This window comes from Lynx rufus, unplaced genomic scaffold (genome assembly GCF_022079265.1).
Source record: "Lynx rufus isolate CCGP_SWC_20201006 ecotype Redwood Valley unplaced genomic scaffold, mLynRuf1.p SCAF_2, whole genome shotgun sequence".
Classification (NCBI taxonomy): Eukaryota; Metazoa; Chordata; class Mammalia; order Carnivora; family Felidae; genus Lynx; species Lynx rufus.
Window position 1 is genome coordinate 191,993,162 of NW_025814834.1, and position 27,985 is coordinate 192,021,146.

Consider the following 27,985-nt stretch of genomic DNA (forward strand, 5'->3'; position numbering starts at 1 on the left):
ACAGGGAACAGAAGTCTGGCACGGGAGAATTGGGTACAGGTTGGGGTTGGCACATGAATGAAGGCTGTATGGGGAGATCAGCAGAACCCGGCCCCTCCCTCCTTGGATGTGTTAGCTGGGGTTTGTGGGTCCCCTTTCCTACATTCGGTTGATTATGCGGCTAAGATTTCCTCTGGCACTGGGAAAAGGCTTGGTGGCTAGGTCTGAGTGGCAACAGCAAGCAAGTGCTGGAGTCCTAAGTGTGTTGTGGTTCCTTTAGTCCTCAATTCTCACCTGGCCAAGGTCAACCAGTCTACTTGCCCTCACTGTCCTCCAGGAACACTTTCTCCTTTTCCTTGAAACCTGGCAGGCTGTCTTTTCTCAGGGCCTTACCCAAGGTATCATTTTGCTTGGAATATTCTTCTTAGCAGGCTCCCCATTTTCTTGAAGGTCTGGTTTCACTTTAAACTAAATAACTAAGGCCTGATCTGCACAGCAAAGGAAATAAGAAAACTAGGACAATCTGAATGGGAGAAGATGTTTGTAAATGACATCTAAAAAAGGCTTAGGATTCAAAATATATAAAGAACTACAACTTGGGGCACCTGGGTGGCTCAGTCAGTAAAGCATGCAACTCTTTAACTTAGGGTCATGAGTTTGAGCCCCACGTTGGGCATAGAGCCTACTTAAAAACACAAGAAGTGTTGGCAAGGATGTGAAGTAGGAACCCTTAATGCACTGTGAGTGGTAAGTAACCCAGCCACTATGGAAGACAGTAAGGAGGTTCCTCAAAAGTAAAAATAGAACTGCCCTATGATCCAGTAATCACACTACTGGGTGTTTACCCAAGAGTAGGAAAATACTAATTCAAAGGGATACACGTACCTTTATGTTTATTGCAACATTATTAAAATAGCCAAATATAGAAGCCCAAGTGTCCATCGACAAATGTACGACTGAAGATGTCGTGTATATATACAACGCAATATTATTCAGCCATAAGAGAAGGAAATCTTGCTGTCTGCAACAACATGGATGGAACTAGAGTATAATGCTAAGCAAAATAAGCTAGAGAAAGACAAATATCCTAGGATTTCACTCACATACGGCATTTAAGAAACAACAAAGACCAATAAAGAGGTAAACCAAAAACAGACTTTAACTATAGAGAACAATCTGGTTACCAGAGGGGAGATGGGTGGAAGGAGGAGTGAAACGGGTGAAGGGGATCAAGGTTACATTTATCTTGAGCACACAGCAATATTTGGAATTATTGAATCACTATATTTTACATTTGAGACGAATATAACACTTACTTATGTTACACTGGCATTAAAATAATTAGAAATAAAGGCCGGATCTAAAGTAGATTCTTCTATTTCTTGACTTCCCCAGTTAATGCCGCTATGTATTTGTGATCTCTATTCTGAGTGCCCTCCAAACATCCGCCGCAGGCCACTGGCCAGGAGCACAGCGGCTGCGCCAGCGAGCGAAAGGTCGGGCCCGGGGGCGGGGCCTGGTTTCGGCTTCCGGCGGAAGAGCCAGGGAGCAAGATGGCTGCCGACAAGACCGTGTTGTTCGTTGCCGAGCTAGCGTGGGTTTCTCTTGTGGCTCTGCCCCCTCAGCCTGTGAGCAGCGCCCGCGACTTGACGGCTCTGCTGGTCCTGGCGCTGCCCAGAGCCCTTTCCCTCTATGATCTTGGTCTCGGAGAGTTGGTAAGATCTGTTATTGTGACCTCAGACCGCATTCCAAACTCTCAAGCCCATTTATTCCATAAACTCCGCAGCCCTGACCCCTTAGAGGAAGGAATTCACCGAATAGTTGGGGAGTTTTGGGAACAGCCTTACTGCGCGGGCTGGCAAGCCTCATGATGTGACCATAAAATAGACAATGTTGATGAGGGTCGAGCTGAGGGCTTTGGGGAATGAACACTTACTCCATCAGGAGAGGTGAGGGCAAACTTTCTGAAGCGCAGAGGCCAAAGCTGGGTTTGAAAGATCATGAGTAGAGCTGTGGCCTGAATGGAGAGCAGCAAGAAAAGAGCCCGGAGAGGTGAGGTAGTCCAACATCTGGGATTTGCGTTCAGGGAGGAAGGCTAGATAGGTCGGCAAGGCTCAGACCTTATGAAGGTCTTACTATATGCCGTGTCAAGGAATTTGGGCTCCGTCCTGTGGGCGTTGGTGAGCTTTTGGAGACTATTAAGCTAAGCTGGATAGTGATGTGATCCGATTTGCACTTTCTTGGAATCATTCTAGTAACTATTGAAGAGATTGTGAAACTGGAGGCAGTGAACCTATCACAGTAACCAAGGGCTAGATGTAAGTCTGAAGGGGGATAGGGGAAGAGTGTACCTCACCGGTCATTTTGTATACCTAAAAGACTGGGGACTCCTTCTTCTCCCTGTGGCTGTCTTGCTAACAGAGCATCTGTACCAAGAGTATGTAGGGCACTGGTTCAGAAGGCACTTCCTCTTTGCTGGTGGGCTGGCAGAGGAGGTAGACAACAAAGTTCTTCGTGTTACTTTTATTTTTGTTTGGAGACATCATGGATAATTAGTTTTCCCTGGATTATGAAACAGGTGAGTTCTTTCAATGTCTCTCTTGTTCAGATTCCTAATGTCAGGAAAAGAATTTGAGAAGAATTTTAAGTCATGTGCATTGTTTACGGTTGATATGTAATGAAGTTCAGGAGGATGTCTCTCTAGGTCAACGTGACTATGATCTTGGTGATGGAAAAGGAATGTTCCAAGGACAACAAGGCCAGGATGCTGGTGTGGCTATGGGCTGAAATTTAGATTGACAGTTTGTTGGATTTGAAGAAAGGCTTTCTCCACATTGGAACCATTTGGGGGCTTTGATATTTGATCATTTAATATATAAACTGTATAGTAAGATTCAGTAGGAAGCTAGTTTTAGAAAAATCTTGAAAGGTCTGAGTAATGTTTCACATCCCCGTGCTGGGTAGCTATACCCCACCACACCTGCTGCCCAGACCTCCTTTATTGGCCGTTGTGATTTTAAATAGCAGCAGGCAGCAGGAAAGTTCAGCTGCAACAGTGGCAGGGCCTTGGACTCTGCTCATCTGGGGGAGTTTCCCTTAAATTGGTATTGTAGTTATGGTGCATATTTCTATTTGATCCTTGGTTGTAATTTTCTAAGATAGGAGTTTTAGAACCAGCTGTGCCACTAATTCTGGGTTGATACCTCTCTGAGTTCTTCATTTCTTAAATAAAACAGTAAGACTGGCCATTGGGGGCTCGTCTATCCCTGAATTCTATAAATTAGTAACTCTTGTTGCCCTTGCTTTCTGCCAGCTAACATGTTTTCCTGAGGACAAGCATGAGGCTCCTTCACTAATAATCACTTAACGCCATAGTGAGGTCAGCGCTCTGTCCTCCGTTGGTGTTCAGTTGGAATGAATAATTGGTAAACAACTTTGTCTACTTTCTGTATGTCTTATAAACAAGTTATTAAAATGCTTGGAAAGTAACTTAAGCCTTAAATTCTGTTGTGGTAGAATTGGATACTACAAAGTTTAAAAATTTAGTTCACTATTCAGCTATGTTTATTTAAAATGAACAAAATAACCTTAATATTTCTGGAAGCCCTGTTGACTAAACTAAGGAAACCCTAAAAATTAGATTTCCATTAAAAAAAATTTTTTTTAATGTTTATTTTTTTTTTGAGAGCGAGAGCGAGTGAGAGCAGGGGAGGCGCAGAGAAAGAGAGAGAGAGACACAGAATCTGAAGCAGGCTCCAGGCCCTGAGCCATCAGCACGGCGCAGGGCTCAAACTCGTGAACCGCAAGGTCATGACCTGAGCTGAAGTTGGATGCTTAACCAACTCAGCCACCCAGGCGCCCCTAGATTTTCATTTTTTTAAATGGCGTCTGGATATGGCATGCTTCCTTCTATTGCTCACATACTAACGATCTGCTGTTGTGAAAAGCACCAAGGATTTGCTCTTGTTGAGTTTGAATTGGCAGAGGTAAGAATTTTTCCTTGTTTAGTATTTGGTGTTGCCTATTGTCATTGGCTACAAAAGGTGCCACTCTCCATTTGGGTGGATGTAGTAGATTCCTGGGGCTGCCATAACAAACTACCACAAACTTGGCTTCACACAAGAGAAATTTATTCTCACAGCTGTACCTGCTCTGGAGGCTAGCAGATCTAAATCAAGGTATTGGCAGGACCATGCTCCCTCTGAAAGCTCTAGGGAAGAATCCTTCCCTCCCTAGCTTCTGGTGGCTCCTGGCAGTCCTTGGCATTCTGTAGCTTATAACTGCATCAGTCCAGTCTTTGCCCCTGTCTTCACATGGCCTTGTTCCCCACATGTGTCTGTGTCCCCTCTACTTACAAGAATACCAGTCGTTGATTGGATTTAGGACCACCTTAATGCAGTATGGCCTCATCTTGACTAATTATGTTTGCAAAGACCCTATTTGTAAATAGGGTCACATTCTGAAATTTGGGCAGACCTGAGGTTTTGGGGGATATGATTCAACCCCCAAAACCCTGGTTTGGTGGTGACAGTTGCCAAGGGACAAGAAGTTCTGGTTGAAGGAAGGCTCACCAAGCCAGGCTCATAGCTCCCCTCATGTAGTCAGAATGTGGAAGACAGATCCTGCAGAGATCTGTCTCTGCCTTCTAGAGCCTGCATTGCTGGTTCCTGTCTCCTGTGTGTTTTCAGGTTTCTGTGCCTGAGCACATATCCTTACATCACCAGCTCTAATAAGCAGTTAGTACATACACTTTGTTAAATGCATATAATCTAGGGAGGGAAGGAGGGAAAGTGTGGGGTTTTTTTCCATGTGTGTGCTACTGAGTTTTTATTTGAGTGCTAACCACAGGAAGAGTTGGACTACACACATGAACTCTTAGATTCTCTTAGCAGGATGCTACAGCGGCCATCGACAACATGATATGGCTGAGACTCTTTGCTTTTTACTGAAGCTATTTTTTGATGCTACTTTACAGTACATGGGACCCTCAGGTGCATATTGTGTTTCCAGGTTTCCAGTTTCCACAGTCTCAAGTTATCTAGGAAGCAAAAGTTGTCATTATTTGAAAGTATTTACTGTGAACTGACTACTTACGAAATGAATTCTTATTCAGAAAGCCTTCCTATTTAAATGTTTGCATAAATGCCAACCATCTTTGTTGGTGAGTCTCTCCCTGACACTTTGGTGTTTTTTTGTTTTTGTATTAAAAAATTTTTTTTAATGTTTACTTTTGGGAGCAGAAAGAAACAGAGCATGAGTGGGGGAGGAGCAGAGAAAGAGAGAGAGGGAGACACAGAACCTGAAGCAGGCTCCAGGTTCTGAGCTGTCAGCACATAGCCCGATGCGAGGCTCAAACCCATGAACTGTAAGATCATGACATGAGCTGAAGTCAGACATTTAACTGACTGAGCCACCCAGGTGTCACTTGTGGGTTTTTTAAAAAATGTTTATTTATTTTGAGAGAGAGAGAGAGAGAGCGCGCGTGTGAGTGAGCAAGCATGAGAGGGGCAGGAAGAAGGAGAGAGAGAATTCCAAGCAGGCTTCATGCTGTCAGCACAGACCCCAACATGGAGCTCAATCCCATGCACCATGAGATCATAATCTGAGCCAAAATCAAGAATCAGACACTCAACTGACTGAGCCTCCCCAGTGCCCCTCTCCCTGACACTTTTGTATCTATGTCAGGGGTCAGCAAATTCAGACGGCAGGCCACATCCGTCCTGCAGCCTGCTTTTGTATGGCCCATGAGCTAAATAGTTTTTTGTATGTTTAATGGGTTTTGGAAAAAAAGGGAAAAACATATGCAGTAGAGACTCTGTTTGACCCACAAAGAAATATTTACTGTCTAGGGGTACAAGGGTGACTCAGTTAAGCGTCTGAATTCTGCTCAGGTCATGATCTCATGGTTCGTGGGTTCAAGCCCCACATAGGGGTCTCTGCTATCAGTGCAGAGCCCACGTTGGATCTCTGTCCCCCTCTCTTTGTCTCTAGACAAACTCTAGATAACTCGTTTTCTCTCTCTCTCAAAAAGAAATAAACATTAAAAAAATTACAAACCAATGTTTACTGTCTGGCCGTTTACAGAAAGTTTGCCAGCCTCTAGTCCAGGGCAATATACTGCAAATAGAGTGTAAAAGGATTGCAAGGTAAACTTGTGAATCTGGCATAAAAGACAGGGTTTCATGGAAAACTGCTGTGGTTGGCTCTAGTCAACAAAGTGTAAACTTTTGAGCCATGGCTCAAAAGTGGCTCTCTCTAAGTAAAGTTAAACCAGAGAAAACCTGTAAGGTTTGTTAGGCTGAGTGCTTCAAAGAAAAGCAGTTTAAATTCCTACTGCTGCCGTAACAAATTACCAAAATTTAGTGGCTTAACAACAACACAAATTCATTATCTTAGAGTTCTGGAAGTCTTAAGTCCAAAATGTGTCTCACTGCATGAGCAGGACTACATTCCTTGTGGAGGCTCTACGGGAGAGTCTGTTTCTTTCCAGCTTGTAGAGATTGACCTCATTCCTCGGCTTCTGGTCCCTTCTGTCTTCAAGCCAGCAGTGGCCAGGTGAGTCTTTCTCACCCTGAGTCACTCTGAAACTAACTCCCCTGCCTCCCTTGTCACATTTAGAGGATCTTTGTGATTACACTGGGAGCACCTGAATAATCCAGTATAATATCCTTATTTGAAGGTCAGCAGACCAACGAGCGATAGCCTTCCTTCCTTCTTGCCATATAATATTACATATTCACGGGTTCTGGAGGATAAGATGTGGACACCATTGGGGGGGGGTGTTATTTTGCCTACAACAAAACTCTTACATGTTTCTACCCTCCCCTTTTTTTTATCTTTATGATAAACCTTTCTTGTCTTATAATCAGTCTTTATGATTAAATATGAAATAAGGGTATTTCATGCTATCATTCAGTCTTTTTCTTAATTGCTATAAGTAAAATTAGTACTTGATTCATCTTTGTTTCTAGGAACAAAGCATAGCTATAATTATAACTTAAATGTTACTAATTAAGGAATCCTATTTCATATTTTTTTAGTTTTCATGAAAAGGCCCAAAACAAACCTTTTTTAAAAATCTTGGGGTGCCTGGGTGGCTCAGTCAGTTAAGTGTACGACTCTTGATTTCAGCTCTGGTCATGATCTCATGGTTTGTGGGTTTGAGCCCCGCATCGGGCTCCATGCTGACAGTAGGGAGCCTGCTTGGGATTCTCTCTCTCCCTCTCTCTCTGCCCCTCCCTCCCTCCCTCTCTCTCTCTTAAAAATAAGTAAATAAACTTTAAAAAAAAAACTACCCAAGTGTCAGTTGTTCTTGGATAATATTCCTGTACATCCATGTTTTCTGTTACTTTTTCATCAAACATGTCCCCCACCAGCCAGCAATACTATTTCTTTCCCATTTAGTGCTGATCTTGACTTTTAAAAATGGACTCAATACATGGTAACTGCATTTACCCTTATAATTTCAGAGTTCTGAGCTCAGATTCAAAGGTCATGCCAGCACAGATCTTCCTGTTGGTGTTGAAAGAAAAGAAATGAGTAGTGGCTCAGGAACATTTTATGGTTGGTTTTGTGTTTAGCTTGCCATTGCGGGGTGTGGGCTCCCAGCATAGAATTAATCATGAGCAAATCTCAGACTTCTTAGAAGTAGAATGGAAGGTCTTTTATTAACCTTACAAGGTTTAAGCAGCTGAGTTGTATTGCAGTCATTTTAGAATGAACCTCAACTCTTTGGGTGGACAATTTGTGTCCGTTTAGCCAAACTAGTGAGCGTTAAGGAAGGCTCATTCAGACCAGGCAAGCGGGGCAATCACAGATTCCCAATCACATCCTCAACTTTGGCCTCTGTTGCCTTTTTATCCCTGTTTTACTTCCTGCTGTGGTGGGAGTATATACACGGGTAGAGTAGTGTACAGGGGAGGGGAGAATGCAGCTCCTCCATGGAAATAGACTTTGAGATTCTCTGCAAAGCTAGAGGCATGGTCTCTGTGAAAGTCTTGCTCCGGGATGTAGACATACACTGTTCCCTTTCGGCCTTGACAGTGGTTGGAACTTCCCTTTTGGCTCGGCTTAGTCCTCCCTTGTTACTCTTATCTGCCTCTGCTGAGAGCTGGACTTGAAGGCCTGACATTTCCCAGTGACAGCTTCCCTTGTCTGAGAGGTAACTTCTGCCTGTGAGAGCCACATGGTGTGTCCATTCTGCTGACAAAGTGAAGAACTGGGCACAGCTAGTGAACAGCTGGCCAATAGCCTGAATTTCTTAACATCTGTTCAGTTCTTTTCCTTTCAGTGTGGTCAGGTGATGACTGGTTGAAGAAGTTTTCTGGGCAGACTCTTGAAGAGAATAAAGAGGAAGGAGGGTCGGACGGAGCCTTCCAAAGTGGAAACCCAGGAGGTGAGGTTTGAAGGTGTGTGCTTCCACAGGAGGGGCTGGCGCTTTCCACCCAGGGCGCTCCTGATGTAGGTGGCGGCAGGTGAATGGAATGGAGAAGCGTGGCTTTCTTGTCTGTGAGGGGTTCTAGGTGAGAAGTATGGTATGCATGCTTGGATACCGATTTGTGATTGCTTGAACTAGGTGGGGGTCTGAGATGAGAAAGGACAGTGAGGACTCCCCCTCACCAGTATCCGCCATCCTCCTGACCTTTCCTGCTCCCTCGCTGAGACTTTGGCCCCAGGCTTGCTTTCTTCCTGTTCCTGGCCTGATTCCAGAGAGGCCTCAATCCCTCCGTCCTTAGCCAGTTGCTGCCTGCCTCGGCACTTTCTCCTGCTTCTCGATACACCATCCTGACCGTCACTTCTGGGGATAACTTGGAGGCTCCCTCTCCTCTGTCCGCCCTCTGAGCAGCGGTGTTTCTCCAAGTTCCTCCCTTAGCCCCCCACTCCTCTCTGCCCGTTGTCCTTGTAGTTTCAGCCACTGTGTCCCATGTCTGAGCTTATTGCAGCACTCAGTGTTCTGCTCATTTCCTGGTCTCTAGTCCTCACCTTGACCTTGCTCCTGAGTTTCACGGGTTTCTGCCTGCATGTCTCCCAGTTACCATAAATCAACAAAGCATGTCCCAAGTGGATTTCCTCTTTCCTTCCTCTCTGGTTGTCCCAAGTACCCAATCTTAGCAAATTTTGCCATCTTCCACAGTCACCCAAACCAGGGACCTCACTGTCATCTCTGACTCCTCGTCACAATCCACACCTGATGCACTGCCATATCCTGCTATCATTCTCTTTTACACCTGCCTGAATCTCTTCTCTCCTGTTTGCTTCTGCTGCATTGGCTTGCTGTAGCCTCTGTCATCTCTGCTACGAATAATGATGGTAGCTTCCTAGCTGGTCTCCCACCCTGGGCCCGATTCCTCTTGTCCTGAGCAGCCAGAGGGAGCTTTCTAAGGCATAGAGCTGACCATGTGGCTCCTCTCAAGCAGTCTAGGGACTCCTCATCTATAGGAGGAGTAGTCTGGGCTCCTTTAGGGGGATAGAAGGGCTCTCCGTGTTCAGACCCTGCTCACCTCTCCACATTGTATGTACATTTTACATTCTAGGACAGAGTTTGTAGGTACCTATAGGTGTCTGTGTTTTTACCTAAGCAGTTCCTTTGCCTAAATTCCCTTTCCCACTTACTTTGTCTCGCCATTCACCACTTATCTTTCATAGCTGAATTCGGTTGCTGCCTTCTCTAGGAACCTTTTTTGAATCCTCTAGTTGAGTGAGATCAGTGTCCCTTCCGGGCTTTTGTTGCCTCTGGGATTCTGTAGCACCCTCTATCCTGCATTTACAGCGTTATTTTGACATTATTTACTTAACAAATGTTCAAATGTTGCTTCCTCTAAACCAGCAACTGTTCTAAGTGTTTTACAAATATTTAATACTAATGATAATCCTTTGAGGTAAGTGCTAATATTATCTCCAACTCTTGGTGACAAAACTAGGCACAAGGAGATCAAATAACTTATCCAACATTACATAGCTCATAAGTGACGGAGCCTAGATTTGAACCGAGGCTGTGTAGCTCTGGGATCTGTGTGTGTCTCGTGTTTGTGGCCAGCCCTCCCCCACTGGATAGCCAGTTATTTAACAACTCCAGTACTGGGCCTCATAGCTCAATACCTGTATCTTGACCTATCAGTTCACACCACAAATAGGTCAGAGACAATAGAGCTTTCTCTATGAAACAAATGGTAGGGTTTGTACTGAATGTTGTGTTTATCGGCTAGTCATCCTGGTCCACCTGGAGCACAAAGCAAGGCCCAACCTCCTCATTAATCATGAGCAAATCGCAGACTTCTTAGAAGTAAAATGGAAGGTCTTTTATTAACCTCAGTCTTCTGAGCAGTCAGGCCCAAGCCAGAGAGCAGCCCTTTCTGCTTCCATTGAAGCCAGACTGTGAATCTGTAGGGGTAGGCATGGAGGAGAAGGGTGTGGGTCGCTGTAACAGGAGTGCGGTGGGTGGGCTTGAACTGGTGTTTGAATGTGTCAAGAGCTATGTGCTATGGGCCAGGAAAGTTCTGTGACCACAGGGCAGGGTGAAGCAAGCTGGCATGTCTGAGGGTAAGTGTGATGAGGGAATGAGCTTGCGAGGTGGGGCTCAGGTTAGCTGGTGCTGAAGTGTCCTGTCACTGGGTGTCCAGCCGGGGGCTGCGGCCGTGGCCTTCCCTTTCACGGCCCAGGGCCTTCCCTGCTAGCATCTTGCTGTAGCCTGCTTGCGGCTGTTGGGTTCTTGGTGTGTATTCAGAATACTTGCTCTCCTACTTGGGGGGTCGAGTTCTGTCCAGCCTAATGATTTATCCTGCACCCAGGGAGATCCCGCTGCGAAAAAGGCCTCATCAAATCCTCAGGTGTACATGGACATCAAGATTGGGAACAAGCCAGCTGGCTGCATCCAGATGCTTCTGCGTTCAGACATTGTCCCCATGACAGCAGGTGAGCGGGACTCTGGGCAGGATGCCGGTGGCTGAGCAGGCCGGAGAGGGGGCTTCCTGGAATCCTGAGCCTTTAACACTTTTAATCTGAGTCCTTCTGTTGGGATCCCAACATCTAGTAACTAACGAGACTGAGCAGACATTTTCGAAGTTCTGTAAAGGCTTAGGACTATTAGAAAGAGTAGGCAGTTGAAAGTTATAAATTGTATTTTTTTTTTTGTAGTTTTGATGTATTTGTAGACTTATGGGTATATGGAATAAGAGTTCTGTAAGAATAGTACAAGGAATGCATATATCCTTTGCCCACTCATTAATTTACTTTTTGCCCTCTACACTTTACATTGAATTGATATACATAGATGTATCTTCCCCCTACTGTCCCAGTTGAGAGGAAGTTGAAGACATCATACCTCTTGACTCCTAAATAGTTGAGTATATATTTTCTTAAAAAAAATTTTTTTTATGTTTATTTTTGAGAGAGGGAGACACAAAGCACAAGTGGGGGAGGGGCAGAGAGAGAGGAAGAGACAGAATACAAAGCAGGCTCCAGGCTCCGAGCTGTCAGCACAGAGCCCAACATGGGGCTTGAACCTGAACCAAAGTCAGTGCCCAACCAACTTGAGCCGCCCAGGTGTCCCAACTATATATTTTCTAAGAATAAGAATGTTCCCTTTCACTCTTATGTGGATCCTGAGAAACTTAACAGAAGACTATGGGGGAGGGGAAGGAAAAAAAAAGTTAGAGAGGGAGAGAGCCAAACCATAAGAGACTCTTAAAAACTGAGAATAAACTGAGGGTTGATGGGGGGTGGGAGGGAGAGGAGGGTGGGTGGTGGGCATTGAGGAGGGCACCTCTTGGGAGGAGCACTGGGTGTTGTATGGAAACCAATTTGACAATAAATTTCATATTTAAAATAAATTAAATTAAAAAAAATGTTCCCTTACATGATCACAGTATGACCATCAAAATCAGGAAGTTTAACATCAGTACAACACTGTTTACTAATTTTCAACCCATATTCAGATTTCATCAGTTACCCCGGTATTGTCCTTTATAGTAGTTTTAGCAATTGTTCTTCCCTGGCAAGGATTCACACACCACACACTAAAGAAGTCTCTTTAGTTTCCTTCTATTTGGAACAGTGTTTCAGTTTTTTGTCTTTTTTTTTTTTTTTTAAGTTTTATTTATTTTGAGAAAGAGAACATGAGTGTGAGCAGGGGAGGGGCAGAGAGAGACGGAGATAGAATCCCAAGCAGAATCCACACTAGGAGTGCAGAGCCCGATAAGGGGCTCGAACTCAAAAACTGTGAGATTATGACCTGAGCCAAAACCAAGGGTTGGGCGCTTAACTGAGCCACCCAGGTGCCCCTTTCATTGTCTTTCTTGATCTTGATGACTTTGAAGAGGACAGGCCCGTGTTTAAGATTATTTCTCAATCTTTGCCTAGTACTTCCTCATGATTAGGTGTAGGTGTGATGTGTTTTGGCAGGAACACCGCAGAAGAATGCTGTTTCCTTACCAGTGTATCGTGTAAGGAAGTGCATGATGTCCGTTCCAATATTTGTGATGTCAGCTTTGGTTGCTTGCTTAAGGAGATGGCTGCCAGCTTTCTCCCCTGGAAGTTACAACTATTTTTAGGGTTATAAATTAAAAGCTAAAGTTTTTTCTCCTCACTACCTCCAGCCCATCTCTTTGAGGTAACTACTATTCACATTCACAGTTGTGTGCTTCTTATTTTCTTTCTTTCTTTCTTTTTTTTTTTAATGTTTATTTTTGAGAGAGGGAGAGTGCGAGTTGGAGAAAGGCAGAGAGAGAGAGAGAGAGAGACAGAGAGAGACAGACAGAGAGAGATAGAGAGACACAGAATCTGAAGCAGGCTTCAGGCTGAGCTGTCAGCACAGAGTACGATGTAGGGCTGGAACCCGGGAACAGCGAGATTGTGACCTAGGCCGAAGTCAGACACTTAACTGACTGAGCTCCCCCCCTCCCCAAGCACCTCTTCCTATTTTCTTAAATATTCATATTTTTAAAATATGTTTATCAAAAGTGTTTTTTTTAAAAACAGTATTTCTTTTTTTTTATTTTTTTTTTTTAATGTTTCTTTATTTTTGAGACAGAGAGAGACAGAGCATGAACGGGGGAGGGTCAGAGAGAGAGGGAGACACAGAATCTGAAGCAGGCTCCAGGCCCTGAGCTGTCAGCACAGAGCCCGACATGGGGGTCGAAATCACAGACTGTGAGATCATGACCTGAGCCGAAGTCGGACGCTCAACCGACTGAGCCACCCAGGCGCCCCTCAAAAGTGTTTTCAAAAAATGTTGATCAAAGTCATAATTTGCACATAGTTTAAAGAAAATCATTGAAGTTTGTTATAATGTGATGTTCTTCTGTTCCCCCTCACCATAATTTTCCTGCCCTGCTAAAGGTAACATTCATTTTTTTCAGATGATTATTTTGGCTTTTATTGCTACAGCTCTAAAAAACATATTCACATTATCACTACTTGATTTTTTTTTTCAGTTTTTGGCTGTTTTGGGTCAGATTTTTTAGGAAACAGACTCATGGAGAATTGCATGCAGGAGGCAGGGAGTCATCTCAGGGACAACTCTTGCAAGGGAATGAGGGGAGCAGAGTAGGCAGAGTGTAACTGAGATGCCATCAGTCACATAGAGGCCTCAGCTGGTCCCGGGGGTGCATTGGAGCTTGGATAGCCCTTCTGAGTTGTTCTGAATTGAGGCCTGGGAACCAGGCCTCTGAACCCTCACATGGACAGTCATGTATTCTGGCTGATTCCCAGAAGGGGTGAGCAGCTCTCTTCAACCAAAGGCATTTACTGGGGTGGAACTTCTCCTGGAGCTGCTAGCATCTCACACTCCTGGGAGGTGAGAAAGTGAGAGTCTTGGTCTTGAAGGGGATCCAAGTGGCTTCCCAAAGCCTCCACCGCAGTCCACCTCTCACACCACTCAGATCCTTATTGGCTGCTGCGTCTCAAGTCTCTCCTGTCTCCTCCCTCCTGACCTCCGAACGGTTGCAGGGACCCAGAGCTCAACACTTTTTTGTCTTCTCTACCCTCACTCTTCACTTAATGGTTCTTAACGTATTAGCCTCGTGCCCACCTCTTAGAACTGATTCTTTACTGGGTGGGAATGAAAGTCACAGCTAATATATTCTTCCAACACATAGTTTGTAAAAAGAAAAAAAAAAAGTGTTATGTGGGGCTCCTGGGTGGCTCCATCGTTTGAGTGTCTGACTCTTGAATTTGGCTCAGGTCATGATCTCGAAGTTCATGAGATCGAGCCCCAAGTTGGGTTCTGCACTGGCAGGATGGAGCCTGCTTGGGATTTTCTCTATCTCTCTTTGCCCCTCCCCTGCTGGTTCTCACTTTCTCTCTTAAGTAAAAATAAATATATATTTTTTTAATATTTATTTTTGGGAGAGTGCAAGCAGGGGAGGGGCAGAGAGGTGGGCAGAGGATCCAAAGCGGGCTCTGCGCTGATAGCGGCGAGCCTCATGTAGGGCTCAAACTCATGAACTGCCAGATCATGACCTGAGCCAAAGTTGGACATTCAGCTGACTGAGCCACCCAGATGCCCCTAAAAATAAACATTAAAGTTTTTTTTAAATAGTGTTATGTAATAATTATAATATGAAAGAAAATGAAAGTAATTTACAATAAAATAGTATGTATTTCAGTATTTAAATGCTTGGACACAACTAAATATGTGAAATATTTAAACATACACTCTGCCTAGAGCAATAGTTAGCAGTGTGGACTGATATAGGTGTATTTTGTTGGCAGGGTCACAGTAACATGATTTCCTGACATGGTGAAAATCCCCTGGTAAAATTCTGAACGAAACCAAAAATTATGTTCCCTTCGTTTATGTAGTAGGTCTATTTCTGGAAAAATTCAGTGCAAAAGATAAGTCTTTGGATTTATATGTAAAATGGAGTTAGGTTCTCAGCTCAAATCATTATAAACAGATTTTTATCCAATACATGAATGTTTCTCAGGGCATTTGAAAGTCTGAGAGGATTAAGAATAATTCTTCCTGACATGTGACATGGCAGGACATCTGGATTCCCTGTTCCCTTCCCACTAATGCCAGTAGCACCCCCATTATTCCTGACAACAAGCAACATAGCTTGGAGTTTCCAAGTAGCCTCGAGGGGGCAGTCTTACCCTATTTATAACCAGTGCTCTGGCCAATCCCTTCCTGTCCCAGGTTTTCCAGGGTTTCCAGTCACATCTGTAAATGAATCCTGTCCACATGTCAGCCTCCATGCTGTTCTCTCCCTGTCGCCTTCCCCTGGACGTCCCCTGGATGTCTCAGACCTCACAGACTCTCATGTTCTTTTCTCCCAGACCCTTCCTCTCCTCATCCCTGTCTCCAGCAATGCCACCACCATCTCCCTAACTGCTTGCTCAGCTTAGGACCCCTCCTCGACCCTTCTCCTCCATCTGACATAGGTCAGATCCACGTGTTTCAAGTCACTTTCTCGTCTGCCCTTTCTTCACCCTTCCTTCACCAGTACCAAGTCCTCACACTTGTCTCCCTGTTTCCACTCCTACATCTTCCCCTCCTGGTCCAATATGTGAGGTAGTCAGAGCCATCCTTTTCAAACATAAACCCAGTCCTGTTACTGTCTGGCTGAGAGTCCTCCCGTGGGGCCCCATCACGCAGGACCCACTGGCATGAGGCCTGGCACCTTCCCAAGCTCCCAGAATGTGCTGCTCCTCCCTCTGTCCTCAAGGCAGTCTTGCTGTTCCTCAGTCACAGCTTACTCCCCCTCAGGGTCTTGGTCATTCTGCTTCCTGTCCTAGAATGTTCTTCCTCTAGCATCTACAGCGTTCACCCCTCACTTCCTTCAGGTGCCATGTACCTTGTCTTAGAGACCTGCCTTGCTCTCTGTCTAGAATGGGCATTCCTGTCATCTCTTCTTTTTAGTCAGCTTCATTTTTCTTCATATATTTAATACCTGAGATTATATTATGAAGTTACTTATTCTTTCACTTATTTTCTGTCTCCCTTTCTAGAATATTAGCCTCATGAGGGCAGGACCCAGTCTTTATTGGTCACCACTGTATTCTAGAATTGTGTAAATATTTGAATATTTAAAACTGATGTTCACAGGGCAGTTTTGTTATGTGTCAGGCACCTTGATCAACTCCATCATTGAGAGTGGAATGGAACATGGTCCCCATCCAAAGGGAGCATGCAGTCTAGAGCCCCAGCCATGAAAAGGAGGCTTTCTCACTGAGACAGATGAGCTTATAGGTACCCTCCCTCAGCCTCTGCCGAACCTGGCTCTTTTAAACTCAGATGTCACCTCCTTCAGAAAGCCTTCCATGGTGCTGTTGTATGTGTGTGTACGTGTGCATGTGAGAGAGAGACACACACACAGACACATATACTTTTAGGTGATTGCGTCTTGTGCTTCCATTCGCTGAACAGATGTCTGTGCCACGAGGCTTTGCTGTTCCATAGCATGATTTTCTTTAAAAAACAAACAAACAAACAGTTTTATTGGGATGCAATTCACATACATTCAGTTCACCCATTTAAAGTATACATTTCAGTGGTTTTTACTGTACTCAGTTATGCAGCTATTACCACAAATAATTTTAGAACATTTTCCTCCCAAAGGAAACCTCACACCCTTTAGCATTCTCCTTCTCCTTGTCCCCCAGGCCTAGGCAAACACTAATCGACGAAAGTCGATTAGTGTTTGCCTATTCTGGACTGTCATATAAATAGAATTCCACAGTATGTGGCCTTTTGTGACTGGCTTCCACTTAGCATGTTTTCGAAAAAGTTCATCTACGATATAACATGTATCTGTACTTAATTTTTTTTATTGTCAATTAATATTCAGTGTGTGCATATACCACAATTTGTTTATCCATTCATAAGTTGAACATTTGTGTTTATACATTTTGGTTATTATGAATAATGCTGTTGTGAACATTCATGTATAAGTTTTTGTGTGGACCTATGTTTTCGTTTCCCTTGGGTAGGTACCTACAATTGGAATTGCTGGGGCATAGGATAACTATTTTTTCATATTTTGAGGAACTGCCAGACTGTTTTCTAAAGTGGCTGCACCATTTTACATTCCCATCAGCAGCCTATGAGGGTTCCAGTTTCTCTGTATCCTCACAGTCACTGGTTATTATTTCTTTTATGTTCTCTTTATGTTATCCTAGTGATGTGAAATGCTGTCTCATTGTGGTTTTGATTTGCCTTCTGACTGATGGAAGCAAGATGTTGAGCATCTTTTCATGTGTCTATTGTCCATATTTTAATCTTCTTGGGAAAATGTCCATTCAGATCCATTACCCATTGTTAAATTGGGTTATTTATCTCTTTTTTATTGAAATACAAGAGTTCTTTAAATATTCTAGCTGTAGTTCTCTTATCAGATACATGGTTTGCAAGTATTTTTTGTCATTCTGCGGGTTGTCTTTTCACTTTTCTTTGTTTTGCTTCGAAACACAAAAAGTTTTAATTCTGTTGAAGTTCAATTTATCTCTCTTCTCTTCCATCAGTATATTTTTTGCATCATAACTCAGAAGGTTTTGCCTAAACTAAGGTTGTGAAGATTTACTCCCACATTTTCTTGTAAGAGTGTTAAAGATTAGCTCTTACATTTGGGTGTTTGATCCATTTTTAGTTCATTTTTGTGTATAGTGTGAGAAAAAGGATCTAATTTCATTCTTTCGCCTGTGGATGTCCAGTTGTCCTAGCCTCATTTGTTGAAAAAGCTGTTCTTGGGTGCCTGGGTGGGTCAGTTGGTTAAGCATCTTACTTTGGCTCAGGTCATGATCTCATGGTTCGTGAGTTTGAGTTCTGCTTCAGGTGAGCATGAGCTCTGCTTTGGGTGAGCCCTGCTCGCTCTCTCTCGCTCTCTCTCGCTCTCTCTCTCTGTCTCTCCCTCTCCGCCCCCCCCCCCCCGGTCTCTGCTCTTGTGGGATTCTCTCTCTCTCCCTGCCCTCGCTCACTTGTGTCCTCTCTCAATAAAAGAAAAAAAAAAAGGCTGTTCTTTTAATTGTCTTGGCATCCCTCTTGAAAATCAATTGACCATAAATGTAAGGATTTTGTTTCTGGACTTTCTGTTCTGTTTCATTGATCTATATATGTGTCTTATGCCAGTTCTACATTGTCATGTATTCTGTAGCTCCATAGTACGTTTCGAATTTGACAAGTGTGAGTCCTCCAACTTTGCTCTTCTTTTTCCAGATTGTTTTGGCTATTCTGGGTCTCTAACATTTCTGTATGAATTTGGGGAATAGTTCTCAATTTTTGCAAAAAAGCCGGTTGGATTTTGACAGAGATTGCACTGAATCTGTAGAACAATTTGTGTATTGCCATCTTAGCAGTATTAAGTTTTCCAGTCCATGAACATGGGATATATTTCCATTTGTTTAAATCTTCTTTAATTTCTTTCTGTAACATTTTATAGTTATCAGGGTATAAGTTTATATTTCTTTTGAATTTATTCTGAAGTTTATTCTTTTTGATGTTACTATAAATGGAATTATTTTAATTTCATTTTCAGATTGTTCATTGCTAGAGTATAAAATAACTTGATTTTTGTATGTTGATCTTGTATTCTGCAACTTTGCTGAACTAGTCCTAATAGTTTTTTAGTGGATTCTGTAGGATTTTCTTTATACAAGATCATGTCATCTGCATATTTCATTTCGTTGTTTTGTAGATTGCAGTTGCTGGAACATCTAGTACGATATTGAATAGAAGTGGTAAGGGCAGATGTTTTGGTCTTATTCCTGATCTTAGGGGGAAAACATCTAGTCTTTCACTGTGTGGTTTTTTTGTAGGTGCTCTTTATCAGACTGAGGAAGTTCCCTTCTATTCCTAGTTTGTTGAGTGTTTTTATCATGAGAAGTTGTGGGTTTTGTAAGATGCCTTTTCTGTGTCTATTGCGATAATAATGTGGGTTTTGTGCGTTATTCTGTTAATGTGTTATATTGCTTTTTGGATGTTGAACCAGCCTTGCATTCCTGAGATACATCCACAGTTATCTTTTGAGTGACTCTTTTCCACTAGACTATGAGCTGCACCAGGGCTGGGACCAATGTCCCCAGGGCTCAACAGGAGCTAAGTTACAAAGTAGACAATACAAGTATTTATTGAATGAGTGAAAGAAAGGATAAACCAGTATAAAATGATTTAAGCAACTTTGCTCACCATTTCACTATCAACTGAGTGGCAAACAAGGCATCCACATGGTATTATCCTAGAGTCTGAGCCTGCCGGGTTGAAGGGCTGTCAACAGTCTGCACAGATGTACGTCTGACAGCAGGGAGCCAAGGATAGGGCCTGACGTGCTCCTTCTCTCCCCCAGGCCTGCTCTCCATGGTCAGCTCTGGCCCAAACACCAACAGCTCCCGATTCGTCCTGACATGTGACAAGACAGATTGGGTAGATGGCAAGCACATAGTGTTTGGGGAGGTCACAGAAGGCCTGGATGTCTTGCAGCAGATTGAGATGGGTGCCCACTTGGGCCCTGGGTGCGTAGCCCTGTGGGAGAGCTGGAGAGAGGGGCCGTGGCAGATCCCAGGGAGGGCTGCTTCTGCTCAGGCAGGGGTGGGCAGATGGGGAGGGTATCCCTAAGCCAGTCCTTACTCTTCACCTTCCCTTGGTTTTCCCCCTCTTCTGTCCCCACAAAGACCCAGGGCAGCAAGGATAGGAAGCCAAAGCAGAAGGTGATCATTGCCGACTGTGGGGAGTACGTGTGAGTCCGCAAAGTCTCGGCACTGTCCCTGCGTATCCAGGAGGGAGCTGTCAGCCTGGGAACCAGCACCTGAGGGTGTCTGTCCCCTTTGCGGCAAGCAGGGGTTTGTGTCGTGACCCTTCTTGGACTCAGCTCACAGCGACTCTTCTGCAGGTATGGCCTGGACTCCCTCTGGCTCTTTCCCAGGCGTGGCCGGCACAGGGGCCACCTTCCTCATTGTGGACAGGCTGTATGTGGCCTTTTCTGGGCCTTTACTGCCACAGCTTCTCCTCGTCCTGCCAATGTGGCTCCTGGACATTTCTTCTAGTAAAATAAATCCTAGTTCTTGTATGGCCGCCTGCCAGGCAGGTCCCAGGTATTTTCAGAGAGCTGTGACTGGCCCATCTTCCTGTGACAAAGCAGAGCACCTCCCCTGCTGTTTCCCTCCCACCCGGGCTGGGTCCCTAAGACTATACCCTTTGCAGACTACTATAGGGCAGCAGAGGTCAGAGCTGGTGCCAAAGTGCCTCTGTCCTCTCCTCTGCTACGAGGCCAGTGAGTTAGGTAAGCCATGCTCTATTCCTGCCCTCATACCTAGTCGTGAGTCTAAGGGGCACCTGAAATCAGTCTTGGTGACCCATTCACTTATTATTCAGTCATTGAACCAATAGTCCACATTGTAGTACCGCAGAATGCCCAGAGTCCTTTTACCAGGCGCTGTGCGTGGTGCTGGGGAAACACGAGAAATCAGCCGAAATGGTACTTGCATCCTCCCCATACCCCAGCCCCAGTGGAAATCAAAGTCTGGTGCCACAGTCTGTAGCATGTGTGGCCTCTCACCCTATACCAGTGTTTGGCCAGCCGGGCCACCTCCCAGCATGTCCCATGTGCTGAGGCTGGTCACCAGAAACCATCAGTCATCAGAAACGATGTCCAAGGCTGCCACCTGCTCCTCTGCCGCCTGCCAGTGGCTCTAGATCAAGGTTCGACACTCAGAAACCATTGGGCAGGGCTGGTTCTCATTTTGGGTTGAAGTCAGGCTGAGCCTGGAGGGGAGGAGAGAAGCCTGCTGGCCTGTGACCCCAGGGCAGCTTCTGCAGAGGGTTGGAGGCTAGCCCTCTATCTAGCTAGCATCCTGGGCCAACCTTGGTTTCTGCCTTCAGGTGGGGTTTGGCTTGTACTCCTTTGGTTGGCTGGCGCCTGCTCCCGTCGCTGAAATCATGGCCTGCAGTATTCCCAGCAGGGACCCTCGCTCCCTAACCTAGGTGTCCCTCTAACTGGTATCAGTCATGGCTATCAGGACAGGCAGCAGCGAGGCCAGGAAAATGCCAGCCACTCAGGGCTGGTGTGATGTCTGGGAGAGAAGAGATGTACTTGAAATACTCAACAAAGCTGGCTCTAGGGATTACATGTGGGGAGGGGGAACCGACTGGCCTGAAGCCCCAGGAGGGAGGACTGGTCACAACTCTGTGAAACCAGGGGAGAGGTTGTTGGGGGGAGGGAGTTCTGTCCCTCACTGTGCTTCCCTGATTGCCCTAGGAAAGTGGGACTAGTACACTGGCCAGGAATCCAGTGGATGGGGACCTGACAGGTGGCAGTTGCTCCCTCTGTGCTCTGTAAGGGGCTTCCCCAAAATTTATCATGTGGGTCCACCCGTAACCCTTGTGTAGGTGGTGACCTGAGCCTCAGTGGTGAGATGCCAGGTCCCAATGCCATCAGCCTGCTGATCGCGTAGGTATTGTCTGACCAGAGCACCTGCCTTCCTGATGCAGGGCCAGTGCTCCCGATGGTAGGGTCATGGGGGCCCCAGACCTGCCTCCAGGGAGGGAATCGTGGCAGAACTGGGGCAGAGGGAATGCTACAGCAAAATCTGTTTTCAAAGAAGATTTAATAACAAATTTTCAATATATCATAGATCGAGTAAATCAGATCACCAAGCAGTAGAGTATGATCCTGACTTCATGAAATACCCAGATGTTCTATATAAAAACATGTATGTGTCAAAGAAAAAGACTGGAAGGAATTATTAACAATGCTTATCTCTGTGTACTGGGATTATGCATTTTGGGGATTATGCTGGGATTATGTTTTTTATTTTCAAAAATTTCCCTAGCACACAAGTGAGGAAAAACTTTTTTTTTTCTTTTTAAAGGTCCAAATGCTTGCTCAAGGCTTCATGGTAAGAAGAAAAACCCCAGGAAAGCTCCCCTTTCAGCTTCCCAGAAGCTGTAGGACTCTGGACTTTGGGAGGAAATGGGGACAAAACACAGCCCCGTCCTCAGTCCCCAGCAGAGGCCCCGGCTCCACAGGTCACCAAGTCACGGTAGGTCCCTGCACGCCAGGACTCCCACAGGCAGGGGATTGTGTAAGTCCCTACCTCATCCCTAGAGATGACCAAATTTAGATTTTTTAGGAAAAGCTCAGCTTTAAAGTAGACACAGCAGCACCTCCTGGACATGTTCTGGAAGGAGGGGGTTTTAACAGGAAGGTTTTAACAGGGGAGGCCCAGATATATAAATTCATTTAAAGTAAGACCACTAGTAAATGCTGTTCATTCAGTACCCATGCACGCACGGTGCTGAGTGCTTTGTGGACACACCAAATCCCCACGATGGCCTTGCAAGGGCAGTACTAATACTCCAGAGGAAAAACTTCTAACATAGAGGTGACATAATTTGGTCAAATTAACAAGAGGCAGAGCCAGGATTCTATGCCAGGTCTACTGGCTCTAAAACCCACCATATCCTATTCACAGCCTCCTTTCCTGTGAAATTGCAGGGCATTTCTCGAAGCATGTTACCCATTTCTTTACACAGAGACACAAAAGAACAGGGCTTTGCCTGGTGAGCTGTCGTCCGGGCCAGTACCATGCTCTGATTGTGGAGGTGCGCTGGGTGTGAGGCGCACAGAGCAGTTCCCCCTGCACCCCTGCCCCCAGACTTGGCTGTTCCTCTGCAGCCTCCCTTCCTGGCAGCACTTACTTTGCTGTCAGTGGGCCTGAGCTGACCACCCTTATGTATTCTAATGTGCAGCCTTGAACGTAACTTGGGGTATCAGGCAACCATATAAATGAGATGGCTGCCCCTTCATTGACTTTGCATCCATAATTCTCCCCCTTCTCCAAGGCCTTTTCTGGTTGGTTTCAATTTGTTGGTTGGCTGGAGGTTCTAGAAGTCTGTCAGGAAGTCCATGACCACTGTACTTTCAGCTTTATTGCACAGAAAGGGATTCAGATCATGATACTTACATTCCTATTCGGCACACCCAGTGGACAAGGCAGTCTGCATCTTTAAAACATTCATTCTACAAGCTTTCTTGGTATCCCCAAAACATGCCAGGTTATGTGCTAGGTGTTGAGGAGACCAAATACTGACATTTGTTAAAAGTTTTCAAACCTCCACTGCCATTGATACTGGGAGGAGAGAGCTGCTAAGGCCCCGAAGTGGCGGGTTTCATGTCCTATGTACACAGCAGCTGGGCACTCAGGCTGTCTTTGCTCTGTGACAGAGGAGACAGCCAGCGTTTCAGGCAGGAAGGAGGCTTATATCCTTGTGTCACAGATGAGGAACTGAAGCTTGAATCAGGAAGGGAACTTATCCTGACACCAAACCCATCAGTGGCTGAGTTGGAACCAAAGTACAGGTCTCCCGACATTCCAGCCACTTTGTGATTCAGTCCCTTGCCAGCCAGAGCTCAAAGCCCCAGGCTAATAGGGAACTCCCCACTTTGCAGACAGTCTGGGCCTGCCCTCTGTGTACACGGGGAGGGTCTCTTCCTCTGTACTTGCTCCACAGTCCCTTCCAGGTCCCTGTGGAGGGGCTGCTGTCCTGCAGCAGGGCCCCAGATTCCTCAACTGCTGCCCCGCCTGCTGTCCTGGGGCCCCTCCTCAGGGTGCAGAGTGATGGCAGAGATGCGAATCCTTGGGCACAGGGGTGGTTCTGCCTCGGCTGGGCTGTGCCTGTGGGTTGGGCGGGCCCAGGATCTGCTTTTAATGACACAGTATTTCAGGGCTCGGGCAGCTGAACTCTCTCTGCTCCAGCAGGTAAATTACAGGCTTAGCAAGTCAGAAATCAAACACTCCCAACTGCCTATGGCGGCTGCTCTGAGGAGAATAACGATTTTCGGGAACCTTCACCCAGGTCAGCCTAATTACTGCCTGTCATTCCCTTGGGACAGGGACCTTTGGTTCACAGGCCTCAAGAAACAGCACAGTGCTTCTGGGCACACAATGTGGTATAGACTGTTGAGCAGCCTGTTCTTAACTCCTCGGTTCTAGCAGACAGACAGTTCCCTCCTTGCCCTGTGCCTGGCCCGAGGTGGCCCAAGCACCATGCTGTGGGTAGAATGGGTTGCTCCTTAGTGTGGGGAAACTGAGTTCACTTTGTGTCAGTGCTAAGCCTCACATGGAAAAAAGGCAGAGGAAACTGGAAGCCCCCAAGGTTATTTGCTTCTGGGGTGGGGGCATCATACCACTTTCCCAAGGAGGGGAAGACATATGCCATAAAACATCCCTGTCACCCTCAGTCTTAGCATGAGGCTCATCCAGCTCGTTCTTCTTCCAATGTGCTGCCAGTGGGCCAAGTTAGGAGCCCAGTAATGCACTACTGAGCACAACTGCATCTCTGTGCCCTGGAAATTCCCAGTGTGGTGCTTATAAAGAGGGACAGACCCCCTTCTCCCCCCTCAAAGCCCAGCCAGCTAAGCTCACACTCCAGATGCTCCTCAGACAGGCCCGGGTCAGCTACAGTCTGGGTTGGGGATGGCCAAGGACAGGTCCTAAGACAGGATGTCTGAGCTGAAGACCGTGCAGTCAGCATGCCTCGGAGGCTGCTGCACACATCAGGCCAGCCAGTCTACAGACATCGGGGGGAGGGGGCAGAGGGACCTGGGGAGACCCTGGCAGGGATGCAAGTAGGGGTCCTTTCTGCCACCCCACCTGAGCTGTGATGGCATTTGAGGGTTTCCTGCGTCTGGAGAGGGGCCTGATCCAGGCGGGAGGCTCTGCAGCGGCGGGGCCGGGCCTCAGTGGCAGCCACAGGCCCTGACCACCATGTTGCGGTGCTTGCGCAGGATGACATTGTTGCTGCTGTCATAGTAGAGCACGGAGGTGGCACTCAGCTTCGTGGGGGCACAGCACGCCTTGGGGACCGCATCCGGCTTCATCAGGTGCACCTGGCCAGGGGAGGGACGGCAGTCAGGTGTGAGTACCGCGGCCTTCTCCCACGACTCCCAGGTCCCACCGACCCCGGAGTCTCCAGCTGCTCACCCTCCCCGGCTCCATCCTCCGCAGCCCGGGCTGGCGCTAACCTGTAGATGTTCCCCACCCTGCCCCCCTTCACCCCTTCCCCACACCAGCTGGCTCCCTCCCTCCACATTCACTCCCCTCAGAGGCCACGACCCGCTCACTGGTCTCCAGCACATGGCGTGCCCGGTGCCCAGTCCCTCTGCCGCACCACCCCTCTGGGGTCCCCTCCGCTCCTCCCATGTGCTCCTGTAACGTCCCTGATCATATCTTGTCCCCATTAGCTGTTTGCCATCTGTCTCCCCTCCCAGCTGTGAGCCAGTGAACGATCACAGAACAGGAGAGACCTAGAATCCTAGGTCCATCCTCGTGTTCAGTGCTGTTACTCCTCAAGGCACTTGCCACCCGATAACAACTTCTAAGGCAACTACTGTTCTGGGCCGACCAAGACGGAGGGCACGGAGGCCCCGCAGGCCCCGCGTGGTGCCCAGAGTCGCATGGCTCTCAGGTGTGGCAGAACTTGGACGGGGTGTGCTGACCTGCTGCCCTCTGAACAGCCTTACTGCCAGGAGAGAGCCTGCCTGAGGAACGGCCCATTTTCAGCTTCCTAAAAATATTTCTCCCAAGCCCTGGCAGGACGAGCCGCAGTTTACATGGAATTCCAGGTCAGGGCCCCCCACTTCCAGGCCCGAAGGAGGCCCGAGGCTGTGGGGAGGCAGGAGAGAAGAGGACACCTGCTCCATCCCTGTGTCGTGCAGCCCAGGGCCCCCCACCCTCTCGGACGCTGCCGAGCAGGACCCGGACGAAGCTGTCTGGCTCTGGGAGGGCAGGAGGAAACCGAGTCCCTGCCGGAGAAGATGCAGGCAGAGCTACAGCACTGAAGCAGCAGTTGGAAAAACCCCCTGGGCGTGTGGGAGGGGAAGCTGTTTACTCCTCTCAATAGAGAGGCCCCAGGGACAGAGATCACTGGGGGACTCCAGGAACAAGGGAGCAGGCCTGCGCTGTTTCCCTCCTGTCCCGCAGCATAAACCCGCCACCTGTGGGAAACAGCGCAGCACTGACACTGCTGCCTGACTTGCCACCCTGCCCTCCCCCAGCCATGCCCCCTCAGCTCCAGTACCCTGGGTCCCTTCCTGCAGAGGACAGTCGTGCAAATCCTGCTGACACCACCTCCCTGCACCCCAAGCCTTGGCAGCTCCACCCCTCCAGTCAGGCTGGGCCTTGGTCCCCGCAGCAGCTGGTCCCCTCTCACAGAGGTCTACCTGCAAACCTTGTAGACACTGCATGTCGTAGATCCACCCCCTCCAACACACCCATGGCTGGAGCCCATCCATGTGGGACCACAAGCGTGGCAGTGCGCGAACAGCCCCGACGGGGGTCAGCACCTCTTCAGAGACTCCTTCCCCGGAGAGAGGGAAGGACAACTACACATACGAGTCAGGCTGCACCCCAGCAGTGGACTGGGGGCAGACAGTCTGATAAACAGGCCCTGCCCACCAACAAAATCTTCTCAAGGGACAACCCAGGAAGAGAGCCCTGTGTTTGGTGCTACAGCATCTTGCGAATGCCTGGTATGACTCAGCTCAAGCCCAGAGTGGCCCCAGACCAGCCCACTAACACCACAGGGACCAAACACTGCCCATAACATCAGAGAACTATTGCAGATGACTGGGCTGAAGGAAAACGCGTCACAGCAGCAGGGTGTAGGTGGCACACACAGAAGACACCCGAAGCACCAGCTTCCGGCGAACAGGGGGGTGCACTGTGCTGCTGGGCACTACGGGATGCCTTCAGAAGGCCACTACTTTCAAGAGCTGGAGACATAGCAGGAACAGAGAGACAAAATAAGGAGACCGATAAATATATTCCAGATGAAAGAACAGGACAAAATCATGGCAAAAGACCCAAGGAAGACAGAGATAAGTAATATGCCTGATAAAGAATTTGAAGGAATGATAAAGATACTGTACTTGAGAAAAGTGGATGACATCAGGGGTGCCTACCTGGCTCAACTGGTAGAGCATGTGACTCTTGATTTCAGGGTTGTGAGTTCAAGCCCCACATTGGGCGTGGAGCCTACTTAAAAAAAGAGAGTGGAGGACATCAGTGAGACCCTTAAAGAGATAAAAAGGAACCAAACAGAGACAAAGCATACAATAAATGAAGGGTGCCTGGGTGGCTCGGTTAAGCTTCTGACTTTGGCTCAGGTCCTGAACTCACAGTTTGTGAGTTTGAATCCTGTGTTGGCATCTGCTGACAGAACCTGGAGCCTACTTTGGATTCTGTGTCCCTCTCTCTCTGCCCCTACCCCACTCGCACTCTCTCTCTCTTAAAAAAAAAAAAAATACAGTAAGTGAAATTTAGAACACACTAGGATGGAATAAACAGCAGGCCAGAGGAATCAGAAAATGAATCAGTGACCTGGAGGACAGAGTAGTGGAAAATAAGTTCGCCAGATGAGAAAAGTTATGCAAAATGAGAATACACTTAGGGAACTCAGCAACATCATCAAGCATATAACACTTGCATTATAGGGATCCCAGAATGAGAAAAAAGAAGGGGTCAGAAAATTTATTTGAGAAATAAGGAAACAGAAATCCAGATCCAGGAGGTACAGAGGTTCCTGAACAAAATCAACCCAAGGAGGTCCACACTAAGACATATAGAAATTAAAGTGACAAAAAGCAATGATAAGAGAATTTCAAAAGTAGCAAGAGGAAAAAAAAAAAAAAGTTCTATACAAGAGAAACCCCACAAGGCTTTCAGCTGATTTTTCAGTAGAAACTGCAGAGTAGCATGATATATTCAAAGTGCTGAAAGGAAAAGTTTGCAGCAACAGTACTCTATCCAGCAAGGCTATCAATCTGAATAGAGAGAGCTTCCCTGGAAATGAAAGTTAAAGGAATTCATGACCACTAAACCAGCCCTAAAAGAAGTTTAAAAGGGAGTCTGAGTAGAAAGAAAAGACCATAAGTAAGATTAGAAAAGTAGCAGCAGGGGCGCCTGGGTGGCTCAGTCGGTTAAGCATCCAGCTTTGGCTCAGGTCATGATCTCACAGTTGTGGGTTCGAGCCCCACGTCTGGCTCTGTGCTGACAGCTCAGAGCCTGGAGCCTGCTT

At 46.7% G+C, this 27,985-nt stretch overlaps 1 protein-coding gene and 1 long non-coding RNA gene across 4 annotated transcripts in view; one reads left to right on the forward strand and one right to left on the reverse strand.

Moving 5' to 3' along the window:
- Window positions 1–1,559: 1,559 nt before the first annotated feature.
- LOC124515702 (uncharacterized) lies at window positions 1,560–26,953 on the forward strand. Of its 3 annotated transcripts, none has more exons than XR_006962869.1 (7): window positions 1,560–1,694; window positions 8,255–8,387; window positions 10,767–10,890; window positions 19,257–19,422; window positions 19,582–19,799; window positions 21,778–21,948; window positions 24,696–26,953. It is a non-coding gene; the product is annotated as an uncharacterized LOC124515702 (long non-coding RNA). The 3 variants fall into 3 exon arrangements; XR_006962868.1 differs by having other exon boundaries at window positions 8,270–8,374; XR_006962867.1 differs by lacking the exon at window positions 1,560–1,694 and adding an exon at window positions 2,418–2,557 and having other exon boundaries at window positions 8,270–8,374.
- Window positions 24,506–27,985, reverse strand: part of LOC124515701 (bone morphogenetic protein 8B) — a 28,474-nt gene continuing 24,994 nt past the window's right edge. The window contains exon 7 of the mRNA XM_047084711.1: window positions 24,506–24,797. Coding sequence (XP_046940667.1) covers window positions 24,648–24,797 — 150 coding nt within the window. The 3' untranslated portion in view covers window positions 24,506–24,647. The remainder of the gene's footprint in view (window positions 24,798–27,985) is intronic.